Consider the following 27,822-nt stretch of genomic DNA (forward strand, 5'->3'; position numbering starts at 1 on the left):
TGCTTTTTAAAAATATTTTATTTATTTATTTGGAAAGGTAGAGTCAGAGAGAAAGGAACAGACAGAAAGAATGGGCTTCTTTTTTTTTTTTTTTTTGACAGGCAGAGTGGACAGTGAGAGACAGAGAGAAAGGTCTTCCTTTTGCTGTTGGTTCACCCTCCAATGGCCGCTGCGGCTGGCACACCGCACTGATCCGATGGCAGGAGCCAGGTGCTTCTCCTGGTCTCCCATGGGGTGCAGGGCCCAAGCACTTGGGCCATCCTCCACTGCACTCCCTGGCCACAGCAGAGAGCTGGCCTGGAAGAAGGGCAACGGGGACAGAATCCGGTGCCCCGACTGGGACTAGAACCTGGTGTGCCAGCGCTGCAAGGCGGAGGATTAGCCTAGTGAGCCGCGGCGCCAGCCAAGAATGGTCTTCCACCTGCTGGTCCACTCCCCAGATGGCTGCAATGGCTGCAGCTGCACCAATCCTAAGGCAGAAGCCAGGAGCTTCTTCTGGGGCTCCCACACAGCTGCAGGGGCCCAAAGATTTGAGCCATCTTCTAGCTTTCCCAGGCCATAGCAGAGAGCTGGATCAGAAGAGGGGCAGCCAGGACACAAACTGGTACCCATATGGTACTCTGATGCTGCAGGCAGAGGCTTAGCCTACTATGCCACTTTTTTTTTTTTTTTTTTTTTTGACAGGCAGAGTGGACAGTGAGAGAGAGAGACAGAGAGAAAGGTCTTCCTTTGCCGTTGGTTCACCCTCCAATGGCCGCCGCGGCCAGCGCGCTGCGGCCGGCGCACCGCACTGATCCGATGGCAGGAGCCAGGAGCCAGGTGCTTTTCCTGGTCTCCCATGGGGTGCAGGGCCCAAGCACCTGGGCCATCCTCCACTGCACTCCCTGGCCACAGCAGAGGGCTGGCCTGGAAGAGGGGCAACCGGGACAGAATCCGGCGCCCCAACCGGGACTAGAACCCGGTGTGCCGGCGCCGCTAGGCGGAGGATTAGCCTAGTGAGCCGCGGCGCCGGCCCATACTATGCCACTTTTAAAACATCAGGCCAACCCTGTTTGTTAGCTGGGGAGCAGGCTGAGTCAGACTGCATCAGTGAATTGGGGAGTCTGGCAAAGAACAGGTACTCAATACCCATTGAACAGAGTCACCTGTTGGCTTTCTTCTTTCCAACAATGTGAGGGAAACATGCAGAACAAGGGAAGAAAACGCACTTTTAACATTGACAGGAATTAGTTGGGCCAATGCTGTTCTATTTCCACCTCTCAAATTAGACCCTGAACTACATGGAGGCAGAGGTCACATGACTCATCACATCAGTTTCCCACACAGTGCCTCTGAAATATCTGTGGTTGTTGAACCCATGACTGAATAAGTGAAGACCTCATTAGGTATCCAGTCCACCCTTAGATTTACTTTGAAAATTAAGATGAACCTGTAATCATGGCACACTGACACAAGATGTGGGGTGGGGGAGCATTACCTTATCCCACTCTTTGTTCTACATAAGCATATGCTGGTGGGACAAGGGCAAGGATGGGCAGGATCTGACATTAAAATACGACAGCTCTTTAAGGCAGTCATGTTCAAATCCATGGTGTCGTGCTGTCAACCCCAGTCCCAAAGACTATCCCCAAGTTTCACACCTCCTGGCCCACACTTCCAGCATTCAGGATCTCTTCCTCTCGTGATCTCTGGAGACAGGTGGTTTGGTGTCTCAGCGGCGAGCACTGGCCTGCTCTTTCCTTCTCTGTAGCTCCTCTCGCCGCCTTGCCTGCTGCTCATTCATGCAATCCCGGAAGGCCTGCACCTGTGACTGGCACTGCCGCCAGTCCTGGTGCTGGGCCATGCACTCCTGCACTGCTAAATGGGAGGCAGCACAGCCAGAACGGGAGATTAGCTGATCCAGAGGGTCTTCTTCCTCATCCTCCTTCTTCACTTGTCGGACCCAGGTATGACCTTGAGGCACAGAGGATGACATCCTGGGGAGTCTACAGAATATCAACAGAGATGAGATTAGAAGAGAGTTATGATTACATGTAAGGTTGCTGCATTATAAACACTACTGACCAAAACGCACTGTTATTGTTGTTTATTCCTTAGCATACTGTAAACTCCTGGAGGACAAATACTGAGCCTGATTGACTGTGGTGCCCTGGCAGAGAGCAGGCCTGAAACACGGTCTGAACAGAAGTTAATGAGATAATATAAGTGGCAATGCTGATAACAGCACTCAGTAAGCTCAATGAATTCTGCTAATGGAATCTGAATTAGGCAAAAGGTCATCTTTTTGGAGAAGCCATGTCTGATCTACCTCAAAAAAGTTAACTGTTGGGGCTGGCACTGCATTGCAGTGGGTTAAGTTGCTGCTTCTGGCACCAGAAACCCATATCAGAGTGCTGGTTCAAGTCCTAGCTACTCTGCTTCTGACCCAGCTTCCTGTTAATGCCCCAGGGAAGGGAGCAGATCATGGCCCACGTTTGTGGGCCCTGCCACTCATGTGGGTGACCTGGAAGGAGTTCCTGGCTCCTGGCTTCAACCTGGCCCAGCCCAGGATGTGTGGTCATTTGAGTGAACCAGCAGGTGGATGATCTCTGTCTCTCCCTCTGACACTCTGCCTTTCAAATAAATCAACACATCATTCAAAAAGCATTTTCTTCTACTGGCCTTATTCTATGCCTCAATATTTGGAAGAGCATCCAAGTAGGAGTGGGTAGGCTTTGACGCATGAGAGAACTAGCAAGAATTCAGGGTGGCTGTAAGCACAGAGTGTGCAGAGCACAGGCAAGCGGCGAGTCAGTGAGACCAGTACAGAAATGCGAACTGCTCAGACTGTCCTCCCGTTATCACCTGCTTCAGAGCGCCCAGCAGAAGGGAGCTGAAGGAAGGAAGTTAAGAAACTTGTGAAGGGAAGTGACTGCAGCCTTTGCACAAATTTTACCATGACAGGCTGTGAAGGATCTAGAAGGACTCTTAGTGCCTTTCCTGTGTCTCTCATGCATTCATTCAACAAATGATCAGGGCCAACATCGTGGCACAGCAGGTTAAGCTACCACCTGCAACAATGGCATCCCATATGAGCTCCAGCTGCTCCACTTCCAATCCAGCTCCCTGCTAATGCTCCTGGGAAAGCAGTGGAAGATGGCCCACGTACTTGGGCCCCTGCCACCCATAACAGAGAGCTGGAAGAAGCTCCTGGCTCCTGCCTGGCCCAGCCCTGACCACTGCAGTCACCTTTGGGGTAAATCAGTAGATTTACTGATCTCTGTCTCTCCCTCTCTCCATTGCTCTGCCTTTCAAATAAATAAATCTTAAAAGGAAAAAAAAAGTATTACAAGAGAGGAATAAAAAATGACTATAGGGGCCAGCACTATGGCGTAGTGGGTAAAGCCACTACCTGCATGCTATGGCCTAGGAAAGCAGTAGAAGATGCACCCATGTGGGAGATGCAGAAGCAGCTCGTGGCCCTTGGCTTTGGATCAGCGCAGCTCTGGCCGTTGCAGCCAATTGGGGAGTGAACCAGCGGATGGAAGACCTCTCTCTCTCTCTACCTCTCCTTCTCTCTCTGTACAACTCTTTCAAATAAATAAATAATTTAAAAAAAAGTGTCTATAGAAGAAAGAACAAGAACAAGACAATGGGGGCTGGCATTGAGGTGCAGCAGGTTATGCCACTACCAATGATGCTGGCAGCCCATATAAGTGCCAGTTCAAGTCCCAACTGCTCTGTTTCCAATCCAGCTCCCTGCTAAAGAGCCTGGGAAGGCAGCGGAAGACAGCCCAGGTATATGGGCTCCTGCCACCCACGTGAAAGACTGTAATGAGTTCCAGCCTCCAGGCTCCTGGCTTCACCTGGCCCAGCCCCAGCTGTTGTGGGTATCTGGGGAGTGAGCCAGTGGGTGAGAGCTCGTTCCACTGCCTTTCAAAGAAATAAACCTAAAACAAAGAAACAAGTGGCATGAGTGTCTGACCACCTTAAGGCTTTGCAGGCTGTGTTAAAGAGTTTATGACTTTGGGCCGGCGCCATAGCTCACTACGTTAATCCTCCACCTGTGGGAGACCAGAAAGAAGCTAGACTCCTGGCTTCTGATAGGGGCAGTTCCAGCGGCTGCGGCCAATTGGGGAGAAAACCATCAGATGGAAGACCTCTCTCTCTAACTCTGCCTTTCAAATGATTAAAAAGATATGAATTCTCAAAATTAAAGGTTAACATAACGGAAATAAACTGGACTGTAACAAGATTCAAGAAATGCTACTGTACTCTTCCGCCTCCCCACAGCCTCACTTTAGTTTCCCTCAGAGAAAAATGAGGACGACCTCCGCTCGGAAACCAGGGCAGGTTAGATGGCTGGTGGCCGAGCCACGGAACGAGGTGCGGGCTACGAAGAGAGCGGAAACCATGGGCAAGCAGAGAATTCTCTGCGGCCAATCGCGGGAAACGCCCGTCCAACGTTAGGCAGAGGACGCATGCGTGCGCGCGGCCGGCGGGTACCCGCAGTGCCTCCGCGGCGTGCGGTGCTCACCGAACAGGTGGGAGCAGAGGACCCGAACACGCGTTCCGGCGCGGTGACCTCAGTTCTGCAGGCCGCTGGGGGCTCTTCCGTTCTTCCTCCCTGGAACCACCCCCTGGTGGGGCGCGCAAACGCGGAAGGGGCGGGGGAATTCACCGCGCATTTTGATTGGTGGCCTCTTGGTGTGGCGCCCGCACACCGCCCTCGGGTGCGATCACTTCCGGAGAGGGCGGAAGAGGCGGGCTAGTGGAGGCGGGGAGTCAAGATGGCGGTGCCTTTGAGGATTCAGAGCGACTGGGCTCAAGCCCTCAGGTGAATCCAGGCCCAGGACAGGAGGACAGGAGGCGGGGAGCGGATGTTGCCCTTGCGTCAAGGAAAACCGTGCCTAGCCCAAGATATCCATAGGGATTACCTCATCACTTATTGAGGAAGCTGAAGGGCACAGGGTTTAGAAATCCTGACCCGTATGTTTTCATTCTCTGAACGGCTCTCCCAAAGCCGAGGGAGCACATAAGCGTTGTGTGACCCTTGCGTCTTAACTGGATTCCATGAGTTGGAGAAAGGAAATGGGGTCGGCAAGACTCGACCGAGTAAGTCCTTTAGTAAATACGGTCGTTATTTGCAAGAGTCCAGTGCTCACGACCGCTTTGTGCTCATAGATGTGATGGAATCTTTGTCTAGGTCCCTCGCTCGAGGTTAGGATTTTGTTTAGAAGCACCCACCTTGTCCAGGCTCTGTTGTGGACGTGTTCTCTCAATTTAAGTTCTTGCTCTTCCAGAAGCTACGCCTTAATAGAGGACACAGAGCAAACCATTCATTTAGCATATATTTAGCCATCATCTACTGTGCCCTTTATTCCCTAGACATCAGGATTGAGAAATTTACACCTTCCTAGGTGGACTAAAATAAAGATTGCTTACTAGAAAACAAGGTGATAATAAAGGATGAATGGTCACATTGATTAAGTGCCACCAGGTACCTGTGAGAGAATGCAAGAGCCAGATCAGGGCATAACTCATCCAAGATGATGCAGCTGATCATACGATAGAGACGGCTGTCAGCCTAGCTCTTTCTGTCTTTAAAGCCTAGACACTTTCTGTCATACCACAAAAGTGTGTGAAAATATTAAGGTGAAGAGAGCAGGATTTGGATGATTGGGGAGGTGCATTATAAAACATGTAAAAAGTCAGTGTGAAATGTCAAAAAAGTCGGACCTAATTGTGCACCAGTCCCGGTATCATGGCTAGGTGACTTTGGTTAGGTCACCTTTCTCTGAACTATAGTTTTTATTTAATGGGGTGGGGGGGTTCCCTATCTGGTTCACCAAGTGCCTGTGACAGTATGGAGTAGCCAGAGCCAAAGCTGGGAGCCTGGGAATCAATCTAGGTCTCCCACAAAGGTATGATAAACCCCATTGCTTGAACCATCACTGCTGCCTCCTGGGGTCTGCATTCACAGGAAGCTATTCAGGAGCTAGAGGCAGGTATTGAACCCAGGTACTCTGATATGGGACAAGGGCCTCCAAACTGGCAACACTAGTAGGCTATGTGCCCAGCACTGAGCCTAGTTGTTGTTTTGTTGTTGTTGTTGTTGTTGTTTTTTTTTTTTGGACAGGCAGAGTTAGAGAGAGAGACAGAGAGAAAGGTCTTCCTTCTGTTGGTTCACCCCACAAAGGGCCACTATGGCCGGCACGCTGCGCTGATCCGAAGCCAGGAGTCAGGTGGTTCCTCCTGGTCTTCCATGCAGGCACAGGGGCCCAAGCACTTGGGTCATCCTCCACTGTCTTCCTGGGCCACAGCAGAGAGCTGGATTGGAAGAGGGGCAACCGGGACAGAATCTGGCACCCATATGGGATGCCGGCACCACAGCGGAGGATTAACCAAGTGAGGCACGGCACTGGCCCCTGAGCCTAGTTTTTAATACTTAAGGTGGAGGAAATAATATCTTATTTGGTTGTTTTGAGGACTAATGATGCTATATGGAAAGTGACCAGTCCAGGCCTTGGTTTAAAATAATCCACATAAATATCTAAATATAAGTAACCTTGGTTTTTCCAAGTAAACTCTCCATTGATGGAAGTATTTGGGCATTGATTTAACAAGCAAATATCTGTTCATTATATACCTAATACATAAGTATTTCTTCAACAAAGTTTGTCTTAGAATAATCTATGTATGGCAGGATGTCACGTCTAATTACTCTGACCAAATTGGAGATTATATGACCTTTCTCCCTTTGTACAAGTGGTGTCCTATTCTACTGTTCGTGAGCCTAATTAGACTTTGTCTCTCTTATAGGAAGGATGAAGGGGAGGCCTGGGTGAGCTGTCATCCTCCAGGTAATGTAATGTTCATGATCTGTGTGTTGTCTCTGTTTCTTTAATTAAAAAAAATAATAATTACAAGATAACTTTATTTTGGTGCACTTCCCAAATGACTGTGGTAGCCAGGGCTGGGCCAGTCCAAAGATAGGAGCTGGGAACTAATTGGTCTACACTTGTAGTTGTTTTTTTTTTTTTCTTTTGTTTGTTTGTTATTTACAATTCATTTATTTATTTGAAAGGTAGAGTGACAGAAGGGGAAGAACCAAGAGATATCTTCTATCTGCTGGTTCACTCCCCAAATGCCCACACAGCTGGGACTAGCCCAGGCTGAAGCCAGGAGCCTAGAATTCCATCCATGTTTTCCATGTGGGTGGCAGGGACCCAAGTGCTTGGGGCATCCTCTGCTGCTTTCCCAGGTGCATTGTCAGTTCTTAAAAACACTTTAAAAGGCATATATATTGCCAGCACTGTGGCATAGTAGGTTAAGCCTCCACCTGTGGTACTGGCATCCCATATGGGTGCTGGTTTAGTCTGAGCTTTTCCACTTCCAATCCAGCTCCCTGTTAAAGAGCTGAGGGGAACAGTGTGTGGCATGGTGGGTAGAGCTGAGGCTGAGGTTGTTTTAGTTAGTGTGAGAGTGTAGAGAGGTCATTGAGGGTGCCGCCGGGAGGTTGGTTTAAATGCTGTACCCTGAAGGCCATACTTCCTAGGATGAAGGCAGGAATCTAGGAGGGAGACGAAAAGCGTGGTTTCCTCGGTCCTCTGTGACATCTTTTTGAAATAGCCTTTATACCACTTTCCTGTCTCCTGCTTCTTTCCTTGGTCTTGTAGTCCGGATTTCCGTCCTCGATTATGAGTTCCTGATGAGTTATCCTTCAACTACCTTTTCTGTGACTGCTATACCAAAGTGATGTTTTAACTGATGTCTCATTCCTCCTTGTTCAAATAAATAAATGCATAAGTCTTAAAAAAATTTGAAACCAGGTGTGGTTTTTTCATAATATACATTTTCCATAAACTGTTTGAAGGGCCTTTATATGCTGGATTTCAAATTTTTTGCACCAAAATAAACATACCTTTTAATTCCACATTCCATGAACTTTTTGAAGTATCCTCATACACTTTAATGTTGATCTTTTGTTTTTTCTTTTTTTACAGCTCCCTGCTGGACACCAGGAGCAGTTCATTTGCCTTTTTATTTTTTAAAGGCTTTATTTATTTATTTGAGAGGTAGAGTTACAGACAGTGAGAGGGAGAAATAGAAAGAAAGGTCTTTGGGGCCGGCACTGTGGCACAGCGGGTTAACGCCCTGGCCTTAAGTGCCGGCATCCCATATGGGCGCTGGTTCTAGTCCTGGCTGCTCCTCTTCTAATCCAGCTCTCTGCTATGACCTGGGAAAGCAGTAGAATATGGCCCTCGTTCTTGGGCCCCTGCACCCATGTGGGAGACCCGGAGGAGGCTCCTGGCTCCTGGCTTTGGATCGGCGCAACTCCAGCCGTTGCAGCCATCTGAGAAGTGAACCAGCAGATGGAAGACCTTTCTCTCTTTCTCTACCTCTCTCTCTAACTCTGTCTTTCAAATAAATAAATCTTAAAAAAAAAAAAGAAGAAGAAAGAAAGGTCTTCCATCTGTTGGTTCACTCCCCAAATGGCTGCATCAGCTGGAGCTGCGCCAATCCAAAGCCAGGAGTCAGGAGCTTCTTCCAGGTCTCCCATGTGGGTACAGGGCCCTGAGTGCTTGAGCCATCCTTCACTACTTTCCCAGGCCATCACAGAGAGCTAGATTGGAAGTGGTACAGCCGGGACTAGAACTGGCATCCATATGGGATGCTGGCACCGCAGGTGGGGAATTAACCCACTGTGCCATGGCACCAGCCTTAATGTTATCTTTTTTAGAAAATATTTATTTCCACCTACTTGAAAGGCAGACACAAAGACAGAGACAGAGCCAAAGAGAAAGAGAAAGATCTTCCATCTGCCGGTTTACTCCCCAAATGCTCCAAACAGCTGGTGCAGAGCCAGGCCGAAGCCAGAAGCCAGAAACTCCTTGGAGTCTCCCCTGTGAGTGGCAGGGACCCAAGCATTTGGGTCATTATTTGCTGCATCCCAGGTGCATTAGCAGGAAGCTAGATCAGACATGGAGTAGCTGGGATATGAAGCAGGCACTTTGATGTGGAATGCAAGCATTCCAAGTGATGGCTTACCCTATTTGATTATAACACATACCCCTAACATTGATCTTTACCTTCTGTCCTGGAAGAATTCCATTTCACAGCCAAAAAACAAGCGATCACTCTAGCAGTTTTCTCTACACATGCTATATCATATCTAAACCCCCCCCCCCTTTTTTTTTTTTTTTGCAGAGAGAAAAGTAGGATTTATTTAAGTCAGAAGCCTATAGATATCAGGAAGGGGACTCCAAGAGAGGCAGACCCCTACGTCTTTGTTCTTTATTTAGTCTTTCCGTGTATTCCATTGTAAAACAGGTTTGCCTGACCTAACGCTCTTTCCATTTGATCTGACCTGTTTTTTTTTTTTAAAGATTTATTTTATGTATTTCTTTTTTTTTTTTTTTTTTTTTTTAAGATTTATTTATTTGAAAGAGTTACACAGAGAGAGAAGGAGAGGCAGAGAGAGAGGTCTTCCATCTACTGGTTCACTCCCCAGTTGGCCGCAATGGCCAGAGCTGCGCTGATCCAAAGCCAGGAGCCAGGAGCCTCCTCTGGGTCTCCCACGCGGGTGCAGGGGCCCAAGAATGGGGGTGATATTCTACTGCTTTCCCAGGCCATAGTAGAGAGCTGGATCGGAAGTGGTGCAGCCAAGACTCGAACCAGCGCCCATATGGGATGCCAGCACTGCAGGCAGAGGCCCAACCCGTTATGCCACAGCACCGGCCCCAGTATTTTTATGTATTTGAAAGAGTTACAGACAGACAGAGGAAGAGACAGAAAGAGGCCTTCCATCTACTGGTTCACTCCTCAAATGGCTGCAAAGGCTAGGAGTGTGCCAGGCCTAAACCAAGAACCTGGAGCTTCTGGGTCTCCCACGTGGATGCAGGGGCCCAAGTACTTGGGTCATCCTCTGCTGCTTTTCCAGGCACATTAGCAGGGAGCTGGATCTGAAATGGAGCAGCTGGGATCCGTATGGGATGCCACCATTGCAGGGGTGGCTTTACCCACTGTTTCACAACACCAGCCCCTTCACCTGACTTTTAACGCATACTGTTTTTTTTTTTTTTTCCTAAATGGGCATCTCATCTGTAGAGATGCCTGAATTGGATCTTCCAGGAAAAAAATCTTAAATTTTTCTTGTTTTTCTAAGCTATGCTTCTTTTGTGCTCTACAGGGAAGCCATCTTTGTATGGCAGCCTGACTTGTCAAGGACTTGGCCTAGATGGCGTCCCTGAGGTTACAGCTTCAGAAGGGTTTATTGTGAATGAAGTCAACAAGGTATATTCTTACGCCTTTTAAATGTGGTGGGACATGTATCTGCTTTAGATATTTATATGGTTGTTTTGCATCTATGTCATCTCCATTTCATTTGTACAGTAATCAAAAGTTTTGCTACCTAAATGTTGAGCTTTTTCTCATAGTTACATGTACTTTTTTTTTTTTTTTTTTTTTTTTGACAGGCAGAGTGGACAGTGAGAGAGAGAGAGAGACAGAGAAAGGTCTTCCTTTTGCCGTTGGTTCACCCTCCAATGGCCGCTGCGGCTGGCACGCTGCAGCCGGCACGCTGCGACCGGCGCATCGCGCTGATCCGAAGGCAGGAGCCAGGTGCTTCTGGTCTCCCATGGGGTGCAAGGCCCAAGCACTTGGGCCATCCTCCACTGCACTCCTGGGCCACAGCAGAGAGCTGGCCTGGAAGAGGGGCAACCAGGATAGAATCCGGCGCCCCGACCAGGATTAGAACTTGGTGTGCAGGCGCTGCTAGGCGGAGGATTAGCCTAGTGAGCCACGGCGCTGGCAGTTACATGTACTTTTAAATCCAAACTTCTGCTTACTTACACCAGCTCTGATAATTTGAGCTGCATATGTAATTTTAACTCGTTTAGTAGCAGATGAAATTAGCTTTTTTTTAAAGGATTAATTTCCATTTTATTTTTCCAAAGGATAGTTTCTTTTCAGCCCTTAAAGACTAAGCTCCTTACATGGGCTTTGTGGAGGCCCTGGGGTAGCACCAGCAGGTCTAAGTCAGCAAGATGGTATTTGGTCCTTCCTGGCTTCAGGATATTGATTTCTGACAATTTTGCTATGACTGCAACAACTCACACAATAACGTAGTTTGGGAAGCACATAGGTTTTGTAGACACTTGCTTTGGAGATGTCCCTAATGGCTTTGGCCTCCACTATATTTCAGATGACCAACTTCTTAATGGCCTTGTCCTTGGGCACACATCAGAACGTTTGTGGAAGACAGGCTGCACATGGCTGCGGTCCTTTTAGGCATGGCTGTTGTTCCTTTGCCATCTTGGAAGCAAGGATTCAAAATACTGAAATTAATATCTTACTTAACCTGATGTATCTAAGATATTATTTCAACTTGTAATGAATGTAAAACAGTTAATGAGATATTTTACATTTCTTTTTTCTCATTAAGTCTTCAAATTCCTATGTGTGGTTTACACATGAGGCACATCTCAATTCAGACTGTAATATTTTATTGGAAATACTTGATCTGTATTAAACTTACAATTAAAAACATTGATTCACATACCTCAATAGTTACAAACATACCTAAAAGCTTTCTAGTAATTGAATGAAGTATCAGTTTTTAAGTTAATCTTTAGAATTAAATAAAATTAAGTTCTTCATTTGTATTTCCCACATTTCAATTATTCTGTAGCCTTATGTGGCTAATACCTAGCATATGGGACAATATTGCCTTACAATCTGTGCGTGGCTAGGCCTTGGTGAAGAACTTTGATTAGTAGTACATGATAGTTTTCTCATTTGTCTTTAAGGTAAATAGATGGCTAAGCTTCATGTTTTACAACCCATGATTCGCCTTTCCTTACTCATTATGACTGCTGCAGTCAGTTTGTATTGGTGGGATGAGTCCCAAAGGGTGAACCAGCCTTTTTTTCTTTTTTTGTATAATTTTTAGTTGTAAAGGTTTTGTGTTTTTGTTTTTGTTTTTGTTTTTGTTTTTTTTTTTTTTTAATTTATTTATTTGAAAGGCAGAGTTACAGGGGGGAGAGAGAGAGAGAGAAGTCTTTCTTCCACTGATTGATTCCCAAAATGGCTGCAATGGACAGGGCTGGGCCAGGTCCTCCTCATTGGTGGCAGGGTCCCAAGCACTTGGGCTATCCTCATCTGCTTTTAGGTGCATTAGCAGGAAGCTGAATTGGAAGTGGAACGCCCGGGACTCAAACTGGTGCTCATATGGGAAGGCTGCATCATAGGCGGTGGCTTAACCCACTCTGCCACAACATTGGCCCCAGTTGTAAAGAGTATACCAACAAGAGGCTGGCTTTGTTGAGTAGCGCTAAAGCCATCACCTGTAAAGTAGCATCCTATATGGGCACTGGGTTGAATCCCAGCTGCTCCACTTCTGATTCAGCTCCCTGCTAATGCATTTGGGAAAGCAGCGGAAGATGGCCCAAGAACTTGTGCCTCTGCATCCACAAGGGAGACCTGGATGAAGCTCTTGGCTTCAGCCTGGCATAGTTCTGGCTGTTGCAGCCATTTGGGGAGTGAACCAGTGAATGGAAGATTTCTATCTTTGTTTCTCCCTCTCTATAACTCTGTCTTTAAAATAAAGGAATCTTTAAATAATAGAGAATGCTATGTTTTTTTTACATAAGACCTTTAGCAAATGTTCATTCATTACGTTCTTTGTACAAGGTAATAGACTGAATGTTATAGATTTTATATTTGTTTTTCATAAGCAGCTATGGTTGTAGGAAGTGTCAGATCGGAATGTAAATTTTCATTAACTCTGACACTTACCAGCTATATGATTTTGGACAAGTAACTTACATCTCCAAGCCTCAGTTTCCCTATTTGTAAAATACAGATAAAATTTTGCCTCACAGAATGTGATTAATAGGGAATGAGACTAGTTTAGATGCAACAAAAATGTTATAGAAGTTATTGTTGCTTATTGTAACAGTCCCCTGGAATTGACATTTTTGGAGATTGATTTATTTTATTTGAGAGGCAGAGTTAGAGAGGGAGAGGGAGAGCCCTTCTATCCTGTTTTTTCCCCCGAAATGACTGCAGCTACTGGTACTGGGCCAATCTGAAGCCAAAAACAAGGAGCTTCTTCTAGTCTCCCATGTGGGTGCAGGGCCCAAGCATTTCGACTGCTTCTGCTGCTTTCCAGACCCATTAGCAAGGAGTGGGATTGGAAGTGGAGCAGCCGAGAATTGAACTGGCACCCATATGTGATGATGGGGCTGCAGGCGGTGGCTTAACCTGCTATGCCACAGTGCTGGCTCCTGGAATTGACATTTCAACTTTTCTCTTTGCAGATAGGCAAACTCAGAAGTTAATTAATTCCTAATAATTGAAGACAGTTAGACTGTGTACTAGAATTGAAACCCAGTTGGGGCCGGCGCCGTGGCTCAATAGGCTAATCCTCCACCTGTGGCACTGGCACCCCAGGTTCTAGTCCCGGTCAGGGCGCCGGATTCTGTCCCAGTTGCCCCTCTTCCAGGCCAGCTCTCTGCTGTGGCCAGGGAGTGCAGTGGAGGATGGCCCAAGTGCTTGGGCCCTGCACCTCATGGGAGACCAGGAGAAGTACCTGGCTCCTGCCTTCGGATCAGTGTGGTGCGCCGGCCGCGGTGGCCATTGGAGGGTGAACCAACGGCAAAAGAAGACCTTTCTCTCTCTCTCACTGTCCACTCTGCCTGTGGGAAAAAAAAAAAAAAAAAAAAAAAGAAACCCAGTTTTGGGATCGGCGCTGTGGTATAGCGGGTGAAGCCACTGCCTACAATGCCAGCATCCCATATGGGCGCCGGTTCGGGTCCCAGCTGCTTCACTTCCAACCAGCTCTCTGCTATGGTCTGGGAAAGCAGTAAAAGATGGCCCAAATCTTTGGGCCCCTGCACTCACGTGGGAGACCTGGATCGGCTCAGCTCCAGCTGTTGCAGCCATCTGGGGGATGAACCAGAGTATGGAAGACCTCTCTCTCTCTCTCTCTCTCTGCCTCTGCCTCTGCCTTTCTGTAACTCTGCCTTTCAAATAAATAAATAAATCTTTTAAAAAAATAAGAAACCCAGTTCTGATTCCAAGTAATACCACCTTGCAAGCCTGTATTTTTCTCAGGTGTTTTGCTAATGTACACCTGCAGCCTGGGTGCTGATATTTAGATTACTTTTTTCTTGAGCCCTGAAAATTCTATGTATATTTTAGAGTTAACAGTACATCTCAATTCATAACTCCAGTTTTTTATTGGATATACTTGATCTGTATTTCTTCCCTTCATACTCAGGCCTGGCAACAAACCCTATCTCTTCAAACAGCATTGCTAATTACTCCATGAACCTGCTGGGTGGGTTCAGACAGTAAGTGCTTATGGTTTAACATTCATTTGTCACTTTGCCATTTGATGTTGCTACATCGTCCTTTTAAACAGTAGATCTGTCATTATGCTTCAATGCCTAACTCTGGAGGATTTAAAAAATGTTTGAGTTTTATTTTAATGTGGCATACTCATACTTTTCCCCCTTGAATTTTGTCTGTTTCGTTATCTTCTGCAGCTTTTCTTTAAAGTGCTTTAACAGCATGATTGTCTATTGTTTACATTCGAAGGTAGTTCAACATTTATCTTCCTCTGTAGTCGTTCATGAGTTAAAGGTTGATTTGCAGGATTTGTAAGCAGGAGAAAAACACTGATTCTTGAACTCTTTCATGTAATTAGCCCTAAAGAAATGAAGTCATCTGAGACCAATTCTTACAGAGGCCTGAACACTGTTTTGGAACTCCTTGAATTCTTGAGGGTATGAATATTCAGCCAAGACAGTTTAGCTGACTCTTTAGTTCCTGGTGCAGTAGGCAGTTCCAAATCCATGTCAGCTATCTTGGAACAATATGGGCTTTATTGTGCGGTTAGAAGCAAAAACTCACTGAATGAAAGGCCTGCAGGCAGCCAGGCATGGATGTACTGGTAAGAAAGTACTGTTTGTATAGGTATTCTAATGGTCTTTTACAAGGAGTAGGTCGCCTGTAATGAGAGCATATTCATTTATGGTGATGAGAGTGTTAGGACTTTGAAACTGTTCTTTCTAATGAAGTGAGAGGATCTGTGCTTGTTGAATATGAAGAGGTTCAGAAAATCTTGATTGCAGAAGACACTGCCATTTCCAGAGACTGAAGTGATGCTGCCTGAGAGATTAGAGGTCAGGGGTCTTTGTGGGGCGTGCCGCTCCTGAGCTCCTCACAGGAGATACACGGTTAGGTGGTGATGTTGGCATTTTGCTTGTATAATAAAGGACTGTCATAGTGCAAGAATCCTTGAGTAAGAGTTTACCAAGCCTTTTACATCTCTGTGTATGCTACCTTGACATGCCAACATAGAAAGGTACTTCAAAAAGGTTGGCAGAAAACTAGAATTAAAAGATCAGCTTATTTTGGTGCAAAAAATTTTGAAATCCGTGAAGATAAGTATCTTCAAAAAGTTAATAGAAAATGCGTATTATGTAAAGATTATCCATGATTTCAAAATAATATACCAAAATAAACTTATATATTGAAAAATTTTATTTACTTTCATTTTACTTGAAAGAGTGATGGGGGTGGGGGAGAGAGAGAAGGAGATGGGGACAGATAAGGTAGAAATAAATCTTCCCACTTGCTGATTTGTTCTCCAAATGCCTGCAATAGCCCAGGGAGGGCCAGGCCAAAAGCAGGACCCCAGAACTCCATCCAGATCTCCCACATGAGTGGCAGGAGCCGAGGGACTTAGGCTGTCTTCTACTGCCTTCCCCAGCACATCAGCCAGGACTTAAACTGATACTCTAATATGGGATGTGTCGTCAGCTTCACCTGCTGCATCACAACACTGGCCCCCAGGCTCACTTTTAGGCTTGTGTTTAGCCCCTGGGCTTGGGGACTGGAGCTGACTTTTCTCTCGTCTCTTTATGCACTCTTCTGAGGGTCCCACTCCTTGTCCCACTGCAGGTTGACAGTATTGTATTAGATTTTCATCTAAAAGTTAATACCATTATACTTGTATCTTCATTAGTCTGTCTTCTGTAGGACAGTTTACTTCAATATGAAGATAATGGCATTTCAGTGATACCAAATTACTTTGCAGCCCTCTGCGTTTAAAGGACAGCTAAGATATGGGGGAATAATAGTTTTGTGGTCTGGGAAAGGAAGTTTGGAGAAGATACGCTCTAGAAGATGAGAATTTCCTGTAGTCCTGTGTTCTTGAAGAGACTGTAATTTCATTGGAGTAGCTTTACTGATGGTTTTCACTTTTTCCTCTTTGTTTAGAAAAGCATTCATATTTCCTGTCCAAAGGAAAATGCATCTTCTAAGTTTTTGGCACCATATACTACTTTTTCCAGAATTCATACAAAGAGTGTAAGTACTTTGATACAATTAAGAGAAAACGTAATAGCATGTTAACTTTTTATTTTATCTGCTTGTCTAGTGCTATAAATATATTCATAATTAATGTATATTTCATTTATTTTGCCTTGTATGATGGTACAGGTAATCAAATATGATATGTTTGACAAAAACATGTACTCAGGTCCACATAGAATATGTGTACAAAATCTGTTTATTGGTAAACTTAGAGGTGTGTGAAATTTTCTTTGATGTTTTAGCAGAGGTACTTAGCAGATTTTGGATAGTGATAGAATGGTGGATGCCTGCATAATATGCCACTACTTGTATTTTATTCCTTTGCTTACAATGCAAGGACATTTTCTCAAAATTCCAGAAACACCAGATTGAAGAAAAGTTTTCAGAAATCTTTGTAATAAAACCCTTTCTACTACTATGAGCTTTTCCAAATCAGCAGTTAGAAACCGATGGATGAACTGATCATATTAAAGTTGTCCACTTTTTCCTGTGTAGCATATTTTTTAAAAGAGCTGTTTGTTACTGTTATTGCAAAAACAAGTATGTATTTAATGATTAATATTTAGGAAATAAAAAAGGAAATGAAAATTACTCCTATTTCCATAACCTAAAAATAACTGTTGTAAATTTGCTTCATTGTAGCCTTTACAAATAATGTAGTAGGAATAGCTAATATTTACTGTTTGCTTACTATGAGCCAGCACCATGCTAAACTTTATATATCGTTATTGTAATTCTAGCAATCTTTTTTTTTTTTTAAGATTTATTTATTTATTTGAAAGAGTTACACAGAGAGAGAAGGAGAGGCAGAGAGAGAGAGAGAGAGAGAGGTCTTCCATCTGCTGGTTCATTCCCCAGTTGGCCACAACAGCTGGAGCTGCACTAATCCAAAGCCAGGAGCCAGGAGCTTCTTCTGGGTCTCCCAAACAGGTGCAGGGGCCCAAGGACTTGGGCCATCTTCTGCTGCTTTCCTAGGCCATAGCAGAGAGCTGGACTGGAAGTGGAGCAGCTGGGACTTGAAACGGCACCCATATGGGATGCCAGCACTGCAGGCGGCGGCTTTACCCACTATGCCACAGTGCCAGTCCCTATCAGTCTTTTCTTTAAATATTTTACCAAAGCACATTTTTACAGTACTGTTTGCTTGCTTGCTTGCTTGCTTGCTTTTTTTTTTTACAGGCAGAGTAGACAGTGAGAGAGAGAGAGAGAACAGAGAGAAAGGTCTTCCTTTGCCGTTGGTTCACCCTCCAATGGCCGCCATGGTCGGCGTGCTGCAGCCGGCGCACCGCGCTGATCCAAAGCCAGGAGCCAGGTGCTTTCTCCTGGTCTCCCATACAGGTGCAGGGCCCAAGGACTTGGGCCACAGCAGAGAGCTGGCCTGGAAGAGGGGCAACCGGGACAGAATCCGGTGCCCCGACTAGGACTAGAACCCAATGTGCCGGCGCCGCAGGCGGAGGATTAGCCTATTGAGTCGCGGTGCAGGCTTCATGCTTTCTTTTTAATTAAAGATTTAATTGATTTGAAAGACAGAGTGACAGAATGGGGGGGGGGGGGATAAGAGAGAGAGAGAGAGAGAGATAGATAGAGATAGAGATAGAGATTTCATCCGCTGGCTTACTCCCCAGATGGTTGTAACAGCCAGGGTCAGGCGGGCAGCCAGGAGCTTGGAACTCCATTCTAGTCTCCCACATGGGTGGCAGAAGCCCAAGGACTTGGGCCATCTGCTGCTGCTCTTCCAGGATTGGAAGCAGAGCACCCAGTTCTTGAACCAGCCTTGCAACATGGTATGTTAGCATTGTGACTGATGGCTTTGCTCCCTGCACCACAACACCAACCTCCATGCTATTTTATAACTTGGTTTTGATTACTTATAAGTGTTCTGTGTCATCTTTCTGTGTATTCTTTTACTTATTTACTTGATAGGTAGAGTGACAAAGAGACGGAGAGACAGATCTTTCATCCACTGTTCACAACAGTGAACAGTGCCCACAATTAAATGCCCTCAACAATGCCCACAACAGGTCTGGGCCAGGCCAAAGCCAGGAGCTGGGGACTCTACCTGAGTTTCCCGCATGGGTGACAGGAACCCTAGTACTTGGGTCATCTGCTGCCTTCCCAGACACATTAGCAGAAAGCTGGATTGGAACTCAATCCCAGGCACTGTGATATAGGATGTGGGGATCCCAAGCCACAGCTTAACCTGCTGTACCACAATAGTCACCCTTATGTCATCTTTTAAAATCTACATAGTGATAGGCCCAGTGTTGTGGCGTAGGGGGTAAAGCCACTGTGATGCTGGCATCCCATATTGGAGCACACCAGTCTAAGCTTGGCTACTCCAAATGGAGTTCCAGGTTCCTGGCTTCAGCCTGGCCCAGCCCTGCCTATTGCAGCCATCGGGGGAGTGAATCAATAGATAGAAGGTCTCTTTCTTTCTCTGATTCTCATTCTATCTCTGTCACTGTACCTTTCAAATAAATAAATAAGTATATATATATATATTTTTTTTTTTTGACAGGCAGAGTGGACAGTGAGAGAGAGAGAGAGAAAGGTCTTCCTTTTGCCGTTGGTTCACCCTCCAATGGCCGCTGCGGCCGGCGCGCTGCGGCCGGCACACCGCGCTGATCCGATGGCAGGAGCCAGGAGCCAGGTGCTTTTCCTGGTCTCCCACGGGGTGCAGGGCCCAAGCACCTGGGCCATCCTCCACTGCACTCCCTGGCCACAGCAGAGGGCTGGCCTGGAAGAGGGGCAACCGGGACAGAATCCGGCACCCCGACCGGGACTAGAACCCGGTGTGCCGGCGCCGCTAGGCGGAGGATTAGCCTAGTGAGCCGTGGCGCCGGCCAAATAAGTATATTTTTAAAAAGCTACAATGCTTCATTCTATGACTTTACTGTCATTTATTTTTCTAGTTTTTTATTACTGTACGTGCAGGTGTTCCCAACTTTATGATTTCAAATTTTTATAAGTATACTTGCAGCTAAACTTCTACTTAAGAAGGTAGGAAGAAATTGTAATACATGTGTTAAATAGAATTGTTGGGTTATAGAGTATGTTCTAACTGACCTCTGTTAAACTGACTTGTGGAGTTATTCATTGCTGTACATTTCCTCTGAAAAACATACTGTGTGGTGCCCACAGTGCGTGTGTTCATGTCTTACGAGGTCTTCACTATTGCGACTGCATACTTCTACTACTGAAGATCATGTTGAATGCTTACCATAAGGCAGTTGTAGTGCCAGTTACATTATTTGTGAAATTATGTAAATTTATTTTTATTTTAGTATTTTCATTTTTAACATTCCAATTTTAAAATTATTAAACAACTCATAGCATCATAAGGTAACTCATCTTCTACCCCAGTGACTTAAATTGTCATCTTTATTTGATATATAAGATTAATTCATTGATCTGTTTGTTCTTTTGTTATCATTAAGCTCAGGAATAGATCTTTAGCTTTGGAATCTGACCTAGATTTGTATACTGGTTCCTAACATGTGGCCTTCGGAGATTACTCAGTCTCTTCTTAGGCCTCAGTTTGCTCATGTGAAAAACAGGAATCATACCTAACAGATTTTTGGGAGGTTACTTGAGGTATTGTTTATTACCTGTATGGTACATAGTAGGTATTTATGGGTGATAGATCCCATTCCCGTTTTCCTTTAACAAAAGTTTGGACTTACGGCCACTGCCTGCAATACCGGCATCCCATATGGACACCGGTTCAAGTCCCAGCTGCTCTACTTCTGATCCAGCTCTCTGCTGTGGCCTTTGGAAAGCAATAGAAGATGTCCCAGGTCCTTGGGCCCCTGCACCCACGTAAGAGACCCGGAAGAAGCACCTGGTTCCTGGCTTTAGATCGGTGCAGCGCTGGCCATTGTGGCCATCTGGGGTGTGAACCAGCAGATGGAAGACTTCTCTCCCTCTCTGCCTCTGACTCTGTAACTCTGCCTTTCAAATAAATAAATAAGTCTTTAAAGAAAAAATTTGAACTAAGAAGATAGCTGGTATGGTCTTTAATCTATTAATTCCTAACATTTTGTAAGAAATAGGTAGTTCAGACCTAATTTCTTTTTAAGGCTAGGCACTGGGGATAAGTAACACAAAGTCCCTGTTTCCTTTAGGGACAGCATATTAACTGAGAGGATATAATACAATATAACAAAGTTTCTCAGCCTCAGTACTATTGACATCCTGACCTGGGTCCTTCGTTATAGGGCACTGTTCTATGCATTGCAGGGCACCTAGCAGATCCAGTACCTCAACCTGTAACAGGCCACTGTCCCTCCTCCCTGCATCTTGTTTCCAGACATTGCCACATATCTGCTAGAGAAGGCAGTCACCCTTTATTTGTATTGGGTGCTGACCATTACAATATGTGAATATAGTGCTGAGATATTCTCAGGAAGGAAATGATGAGTCTCTTGTGAGGGAGTTGGGAAAACCTTTGGGAAGTAGGTCATTTTTTTTTTATCATTGATGGTGCCTTTTTGCTATTTCTCTTTCTCTTGTGTAAGTTTACTAAGAGATGATTCATCCATTTATTAAAATTGAAGGATCTACAATTAAGTTAACAGTGCTTTTATTCTGAGGAACCAAAATAAAGAAGAAGAGTCTTAAAATGTTACAGATTTACCTAAATATTCCTATAGTTCTTGCCAAATATCTTCATTATGGCTTAATTGACATACAGAGTGAAAATGGGAGATTAGATAATTAAAGTCACAGTCTACTTTTCCTTAATTTAGGCCATGTGGGAGTCAGTGTTGCTGGGAATATGTCAGACTGTCTATCCCACATTTCTGAAATACTTGCAACTGGATGTTTTCTTTTAATGCCATTTAATAAAAAGGGTATACATGCAGGAAGTGATTGCTGATACTGGAACTGCAGAAGTGAATCTGAGAATTCTGTATTACTTATTCTGAAACATTTATATCTATATATCTGTACATAGATATATATGGAATCTATATGGAAGTATTTTTATTCTTCCTTGAATTCTAGTATGTATTGAAGGGTGTTGTTTATAAGTAGGTTTCTAAGAATTAGGAAAGATACTGCAAAAAAAAATAGCAGAGGGTAGAAACTATGAAAACAAAACGGGGACAGGGAACGTGTTTTAGCTGAAGCAGGAGACAACAGATGTTTATGGGAGCGTTGTCTTGTTCGGAGAAGTAGATGGCATTGGCTCTGGTCTTGTGGGGAAGTAAGTGATAATAACTCATCCTTCACATCAAACACGTGTCTTTTGTATTGGGAGGCATAGGCTTGAAGATGTCTTGGAAGAGTGTGGAAAAAGGGAGGGTTATAGGATCTGTCACAGAAATAAGAGTAATTCCTTACTTACAACATTGGTTGTTTTGTCTTTTGAACAGATAACATGCCTGGACATTTCCAGTGGAGGAGGCCTTGGTGTGTCTTCTAGTACTGATGGGAACATGAAGATCTGGCAGGCTTCCAATGGAGAACCCAGAGTAAAGAATTTGGATATTTAGGGTCTTAGACATGAAGGGTAGTTTGAGAAACCCTGATGGGTCATGGAAGGAAGAGTGGCCCATGCTAAAAATGTAGGGTCACTGGACATGCATTGACTTCTGTTCTCCCATTTGTTGATTATAATACCATTCTCAAACTTAGTGATTTCGCAGATCAGAGTTGGGCTGGAAGAGTTGAGAAGCCAGGCCAGTGAATATCTGAGTGGGCCCTTGACTGAGCTGCCTTCAGTGATTGGTTTCCAAGACTGAGCTGTTACACTGAATATATGACTGAGCCTGCAACCTACATAGAGGATTTTAAGGAGAGAGAAATTTTAAGTTCCCAGGCCTCCTCAGCTCCTTATTCCTAGAACTAGACTTAGGAGTGGATGTGAGAGCAAGGGAATTCAGTTCTGTAACATTTTCGCTAAATCCCAGGAAAGGGAGCCAGCAGCTCTTAGAACACTACATGGTAGACAAATGAACTTAAGATATCCTTTGGACATCCTTCGTTAAATCTACCATATGGTTATAGTATGTAGGTATTTCATAAGGGACCAAAATGTGGGAAGTGAGAACATTAAGGGATGGACAAGAGAACTAGCATGGAATTTTCTTTTGTTTTTCCAGAGAGTATTGGAAGGACATGTGTTTGATGTGAATTGTTGCAGGTTTTTCCCATCAGGCCTTGTGGTTCTGAGTGGGGGAATGGATGCCCAGCTCAAGATCTGGTCAGCAGAAGATGCTAACTGCGTGGTGACCTTCAAAGGTCACAAAGGAGGTATGAAGGGTGGCTTCTCCCAAAGGCATCCCTAATGATCCCCAGAGATGAATCACTGAAAAGAGAAAACAAAGCTGGTTATTCACAGACACACAGGTAATTCATCCGCTGGCCGTTTCTGATGAGCTGCTGTTTCCCCAAGGGCCAGAAATTTCTTTGCTGTTCAGTCATGATTGCTATCTAGAACTAACAGTCTTATACAAATAGTTGTTTTCTACAATTGATAAGAAAAAAAAAATATTCCTCAGGATATCATCTACCTGTATGCTGAGAGTAATGAGAGAGGGAGGTAGAGATAAGTGCCTGCGTTTTCTCATTAGTCCTTGGGCTGAGGGGACAGTAAAAGCAAGGGGGTGAATGGCTGCATCACCGGACATCAGAGATAGATCAAGATAGAGCTGTGATTCCCATGGGTTTAAGTCGCAATTTATATTTACAGGCTGCACTGGAATTGGGAGTGGTCCCAGGAATTGAACCCAGTTACTCATATGGGTTGTAGGCTCCCAAATCCTAACTGCCCTGCCGGACACCCACTGTTGCATGGAGTCACTGTGTTGCACTGTCTTCTCTTCACTTGGACTTCCTTTCTTCTTTATCCATTTTAGGTATCCTAGATACAGCCATTGTTGAGCGGGGGAGGAATGTGGTGTCTGGATCTCGAGATGGGACAGCACGACTTTGGGATTGTGGGCGCTCAGCCTGCTTGGGAGTCCTTGCAGACTGTGGTTCCTCCATCAATGGAGTGGCAGTGGGTGCTGCAGACAACTCCATAAACCTTGGCTCCCCAGAGCAGGTGCCCAGTAAGTCAATGATGATACATGAGCCTGTTTTGTTTAAGAAAACCCTCATCAGCATTTGCTTAGTTTCTCCTTTTTTCCCTTATCTTTTCCTGCTGCCATTTCTATTTTCACTACAAGATTAATATTTACTATTGCTCTTACATTGTTGTTGGTTTGGAATTGACAAAGGAAGTATATGTTAAGATCAGCTATTGCCTGAGAGAGTGCCTGGGCCCCTGCACCCATGTGGGAGACCTGGAAGAAGCTCCTGGCTCCTAGCTTCGGATCGGCACAGCTCCAGCCGTTGCGGCCAACTGGGGAATGAACCATTGAATGGAAGACCTCTCTCTTTCTGTCTCTCCTCTCTGTGTGTAACTCTGACTTTCAAATAAATAAATCTTTAAACAAAAGTTTTTATTTGAGAAATAGATATCACAGGGAGAGCAGAGAGTGAGAGTGACTCCTGTCTGGCATTTAGTTCACTCTCCAAATATCCCAGCTGGGATTGGGCCAAGGCCAAAGCTGGGAGCTGGGAACAAAGTCTGAGTCTCCCATGTGGGTGGCAGGAGCCCAGTTATAGAGCTGTCACCACTACCTCCCAGGGTCTGCATTAGCAGGAAGCTGGAGTCAGGAGCCAGAGCTGAGACTTAAACCCAGGAACTCTTATATGGGATGTGAACATCTAAACTGCTAGGCTAAGTGCTTCCTGAACTGGAGCAATCTTTGGAATCATTTCTTAAAAATCCGTGAAGCGTGTGACTCTCCAACTTGAAAACCTCCAGTTGTCCCCCTTTATACCTGTATTGACATGGTAGCCCCTTAGCATGGCCTGTAACACAGCTGCTCTCTGACCCAGGACCCCTCCCGCCTTCTGTCTGCTCTTGCAGCCCAGCAGCCCCTCGCCTTTGCCGCCGTGTTTCCTTAGTCTGGAGGGCACTTCCCACCACCATTCACAGGACTGGTTTCCATTCGCCATTCACGTCTCAGTTGAAAACTGACCCCAACGGAGCATTTTTATTTTTTATTTCTTTTCTTTGAATATTTATTTATTTATTGAAAGGCAGAGTGACAGAGAAAGAGGGAAAGATGGAGAGAGATGTTCTGTCTGCTCATTCACTCTCCAAATGGCCACAGCGGACCAGTGCTGTGGTGTAGTGGGTTAAGCCGCTGCCTGCCGTGCCAGCATCTCTTATAGGCGCCAGTTCGAGACCTGGCTGCTCCATTTCCAATCCAGCTCTCTGCTATGGCCTGGGAAAGCAGTAGAAGATGGCCCAGGTCCTTGGGCCCCTGCACCCGTGTGGGAGACCTGGAAGAAGCTCCTGGCTCCTAGCTTCGGATCAGCGCAGCTCCAACCATTGCTGCCAATTGGGGAGTGAATCAGCAGATGGAAGACCTCTCTCTCTCTCTCTTTACCTCTCCCTCTCCTCTGTGTAACTCTGACTTTCAAATAAATAAATAAAAAAAAAAAGCAAAATGGCCACAACATCCTGGGCTGGGTCAGGCTGAAGCCGTATCCTGGAACCATATCCAGGTCTCCTACATGGGTGTTAGGACCCAAGCACTTGGGCCATCATCAACTGCTTTCCCAAACACATAAACAGGAAGCTGGATTCAAAGTAGAGTAGCTCAAACTTGAAATGGCGTCCCAGTATGGGATGCTGGCATCCCTAGCAGCAGTGTAACCCTGTGCACCACAATACCTGTACTCCACAGAGCCTTTTTACAATTGAAGTTTAAATTTTGAGCATGGGTGTTTGGCACAGCAGTTAAGATGCTGCTTGGGACACCTGCATTGCCTGTCAGACTGCTTGGGTTTAAGTCCTGGCTCTCTCTCTCTCTCTCTTTTTTTTTTTTTTTTTTTTTGACAGGCAGAGTGGACAGTGAGAGAGAGAGACAGAGAGAAAGGTCTTCCTTTGCCGTTGGTTCACCCTCCAATGGCCGCCGCTGCAGCCGGCGCACCGCGCTGATCCGATGGCAGGAGCCAGGATCCAGGTGCTTTTCCTGGTCTCCCATGGGGTGAAGGGCCCAAGCACCTGGGCCATCCTCCACTGCACTCCCTGGCCATAGCAGAGAGCTGGCCTGGAAGAGGGGCAACCGGGACAGAATCCGGCACCCCGACCGGGACTAGAACCCGGTGTGCCGGCGCCGCAAGGTGGAGGATTAGCCTATTGAGCCACGGCGCCGGCCTAAGATTTATTTATTTTATTTGAAAGTCAGAGTTGCAAAGAGAGAGGTCTTCCATCCACTGGTTCACTCCCCAGTTGGCTGCAACGGCCAGAGCTGTGCCGATCCGAAGCCAGGAACCAGGAGCTTCCTCCAGGTCTCCCACGTGGGTGCAAGGGCCCAAGGTCTTGGGCTATCTTCTGCTTTCCCAGGCCACAGCAGAGAGCTGGATTGGAAGTGGAGCAGCCGGGTCTTGAACTGGCACCCATATGGGATGCGGGCGATACAGGCCAGGGCGTTAACCCACTGCACCACAGTGCTGGCCCCCTGGCTCTGCTTTCAATTGCAGCTTCCTCCTAGTATACACCTAGGAGGCAGAAGGTGATGACTCAGGTAGGCGGGTCCTGCAAACCATGAGGGAGACCCAGATTGAGTTTTGGGCTTCCAGCCCTGCCTGTGCAGGCATTTGGGGAGTGAACCAACTGATGGAAGATCTCTCTCTGTCTCTATATCCCTTGAAGTTAAAAAAAAAAATTGTTTAAAGTTATCCTTCCATTCAGTCTCCCACCGTGTACTCACTTTGATACATTTTCCTGTTTCATTCACTTTGTACAATTCACTTGTCTCTGAAAATATGCTACTTGTTTATTTACCTATAGTCTTTTTCCACTAGAATCCATGAGAATTAAGGGCCTTGCCTGTTCATTGCCAGTTCTTAGCCCTAAAACAGTGTTGGATACATAGTAGACCCTCAATAGGGTCCTCCTGATTCTAAGAGCTTTGAGGGCAGAGAGTATCTTCGTTCAATGTTGGATCCCTAATGTGGTATCTCACTACATTACAAACTTTGTGTGTGTGTGTGTTTAAGATTTATTTATTTATTTGAAAGAGTTACACAGAGAAAGGAAGAGAGAGAGATAAAGATCCTCTATCCCCTGTTCACTCCCCAAATGGCCTCAGTGGTTGAAGCCAGGAGTTAGGAGCTTTCTCCAAGTCTCCCATGTGGGTGCAGGGACCCAAGAAGTTGGGCCATCTTCTGCTCCTCTCCCAGGCACATTAGCAGGGAGCTGAGTTGGAAGTGGAGCAGCCGGGTATCGAACCAATGCCCATATGGGATGCCAGCATTGCAGGTACTCACTATACCACAATGCTGGCCCATGGTGTTTGTTTTGTTTTGTTTTGTTTTGTTTTTTTGACAGGCAGAGTGGACAGTGAGAGAGAGAGACAGAGAGAAAGGTCTTCCTTTTCCGTTGGTTCACCCCCCAATGGCCACTGCGGCTGGCGCGCTGCAGCCGGCGCACCGCGCTGATCCGAAGCCAGGAGCCAGGCGCTTCTCCTGGTCTCCCATGCGGGTGCAGGGCCCAAGGACTTGGGCCATCCTCCACTGCACTCCCTGGCCACAGCAGAGAGCTGGACAGGAAGAGGAGCGACCGGGACTAGAACCCGGGGTGCCAGTGCCACAGGTGGAGGATTAGCCTATTGAGCTGCCGCGGTGCCGGCCTCCATGGTGTTTTTAAATTTGAGTTTATTGGGGATACCTTTTTTTTTTTTAACTTTTATTTAATGAATATAAATTTCCAAAGTACAGAATATGGATTACAATGGCTTCCCCCCCATAACGTCCCTCCAACCCGCAACCCTCCCCTTATCCACTCCCTCTCCCCTTCCATTCACATCAAGATTCATTTTTGATTTTCTTTATATACAGAAGATCAGTTTAGCATACATTAAGTAAAGATTTCAACAGTTTGCTCCCACACAGAAAAATAAAGTGGAAAATACTGTTTGAGTACGAGTTATAGCATTAAATCTCAATGTACAGCACACTAAGGACAAAGATCCTACATGAGGAGTAAGTGCACAGTGACTCCTGTTGTTGACTTAACAAATTGACACTCTTGTTTATGGCATCAGTAATCACCCTAGGCTCTTGTCATGAGTCGCCAAGGCTATGGAAGCCCCCTGAGTTCACTGACTCTGATCATATTTAGACAAGGCCATGGTCAAAGTGGAAGTTCTCTCCTCCCTTCAGAGAAAGGTACCTCCTTCTTTGATGACCCATTCTTTCCACTGGGATCTCACTCGCGGAGATCTTTCATTTAGCTTGTTTTTTTACATATAGTCAAAATCATTCTTTTAATTATATTTGAGTTCTGCAGATATGTACAGTTGTATAAATACCACAGTGAAATATGAAGCATAATTGTTTTAATAAATCACTGACACAACATACTCAGTCAACATCCATCAGTATTTG

The 27,822-nt window shown here is 45.6% G+C and overlaps 2 protein-coding genes across 11 annotated transcripts in view; one reads left to right on the forward strand and one right to left on the reverse strand.

The window, feature by feature from the left end:
- On the reverse strand, positions 1-4,744 carry COA4 (cytochrome c oxidase assembly factor 4 homolog). Of its 5 annotated transcripts, none has more exons than XR_011389145.1 (3): positions 4,311-4,627; positions 1,028-1,985; positions 1-656 (listed from the first exon to the last, which is right to left on the reverse strand). XR_011389145.1 is itself a non-coding variant. In XM_070075224.1 (2 exons), exon 2 carries the CDS (start codon positions 1,973-1,975, stop codon positions 1,712-1,714), a length of 264 nt encoding a protein of 87 aa, XP_069931325.1. In that variant the 5' UTR covers positions 1,976-1,985; positions 4,517-4,710; the 3' UTR covers positions 1,389-1,711. The 5 variants fall into 5 exon arrangements, 3 of the variants coding, with proteins under 3 accessions (XP_069931325.1, XP_069931329.1, XP_069931336.1); XR_011389144.1 differs by having other exon boundaries at positions 220-656; positions 4,517-4,744; XM_070075224.1 differs by lacking the exon at positions 1-656 and having other exon boundaries at positions 1,389-1,985; positions 4,517-4,710.
- PAAF1 (proteasomal ATPase associated factor 1) overlaps positions 4,708-27,822 on the forward strand; it is a 36,390-nt gene continuing 13,275 nt past the window's right edge. Inside the window, exons 1-8 of one of the 6 annotated variants that reach the window (XM_070075172.1) lie at positions 4,731-4,816; positions 6,802-6,842; positions 10,172-10,275; positions 14,264-14,336; positions 16,270-16,359; positions 21,744-21,842; positions 22,473-22,623; positions 23,229-23,423. In XM_070075172.1, coding sequence (XP_069931273.1) covers positions 21,807-21,842; positions 22,473-22,623; positions 23,229-23,423 — 382 coding nt within the window. In that variant the 5' untranslated portion in view covers positions 4,731-4,816; positions 6,802-6,842; positions 10,172-10,275; ... (1 more) ...; positions 16,270-16,359; positions 21,744-21,806. Of the gene's footprint in view, positions 5,095-6,801; positions 6,843-10,171; positions 10,276-14,263; positions 14,337-16,269; positions 16,360-21,743; positions 21,843-22,472; positions 22,624-23,228; positions 23,424-27,822 lie in introns of all 6 variants that reach the window. The other 5 variants (XM_051822387.2, XM_008264186.4, XM_070075173.1 and 2 more) reach the window with 5 other exon arrangements.

This window comes from Oryctolagus cuniculus, chromosome 1 (genome assembly GCF_964237555.1).
Source record: "Oryctolagus cuniculus chromosome 1, mOryCun1.1, whole genome shotgun sequence".
NCBI classification, from domain to species: Eukaryota; Metazoa; Chordata; class Mammalia; order Lagomorpha; family Leporidae; genus Oryctolagus; species Oryctolagus cuniculus.

Excerpts from the sequence above, each read along its gene's own strand:
- COA4 (XM_070075224.1), bottom strand. The coding sequence starts at position 1,975 with ATGTCATCCTCTGTGCCTCAAGGTCATACCTGGGTCCGACAAGTGAAG.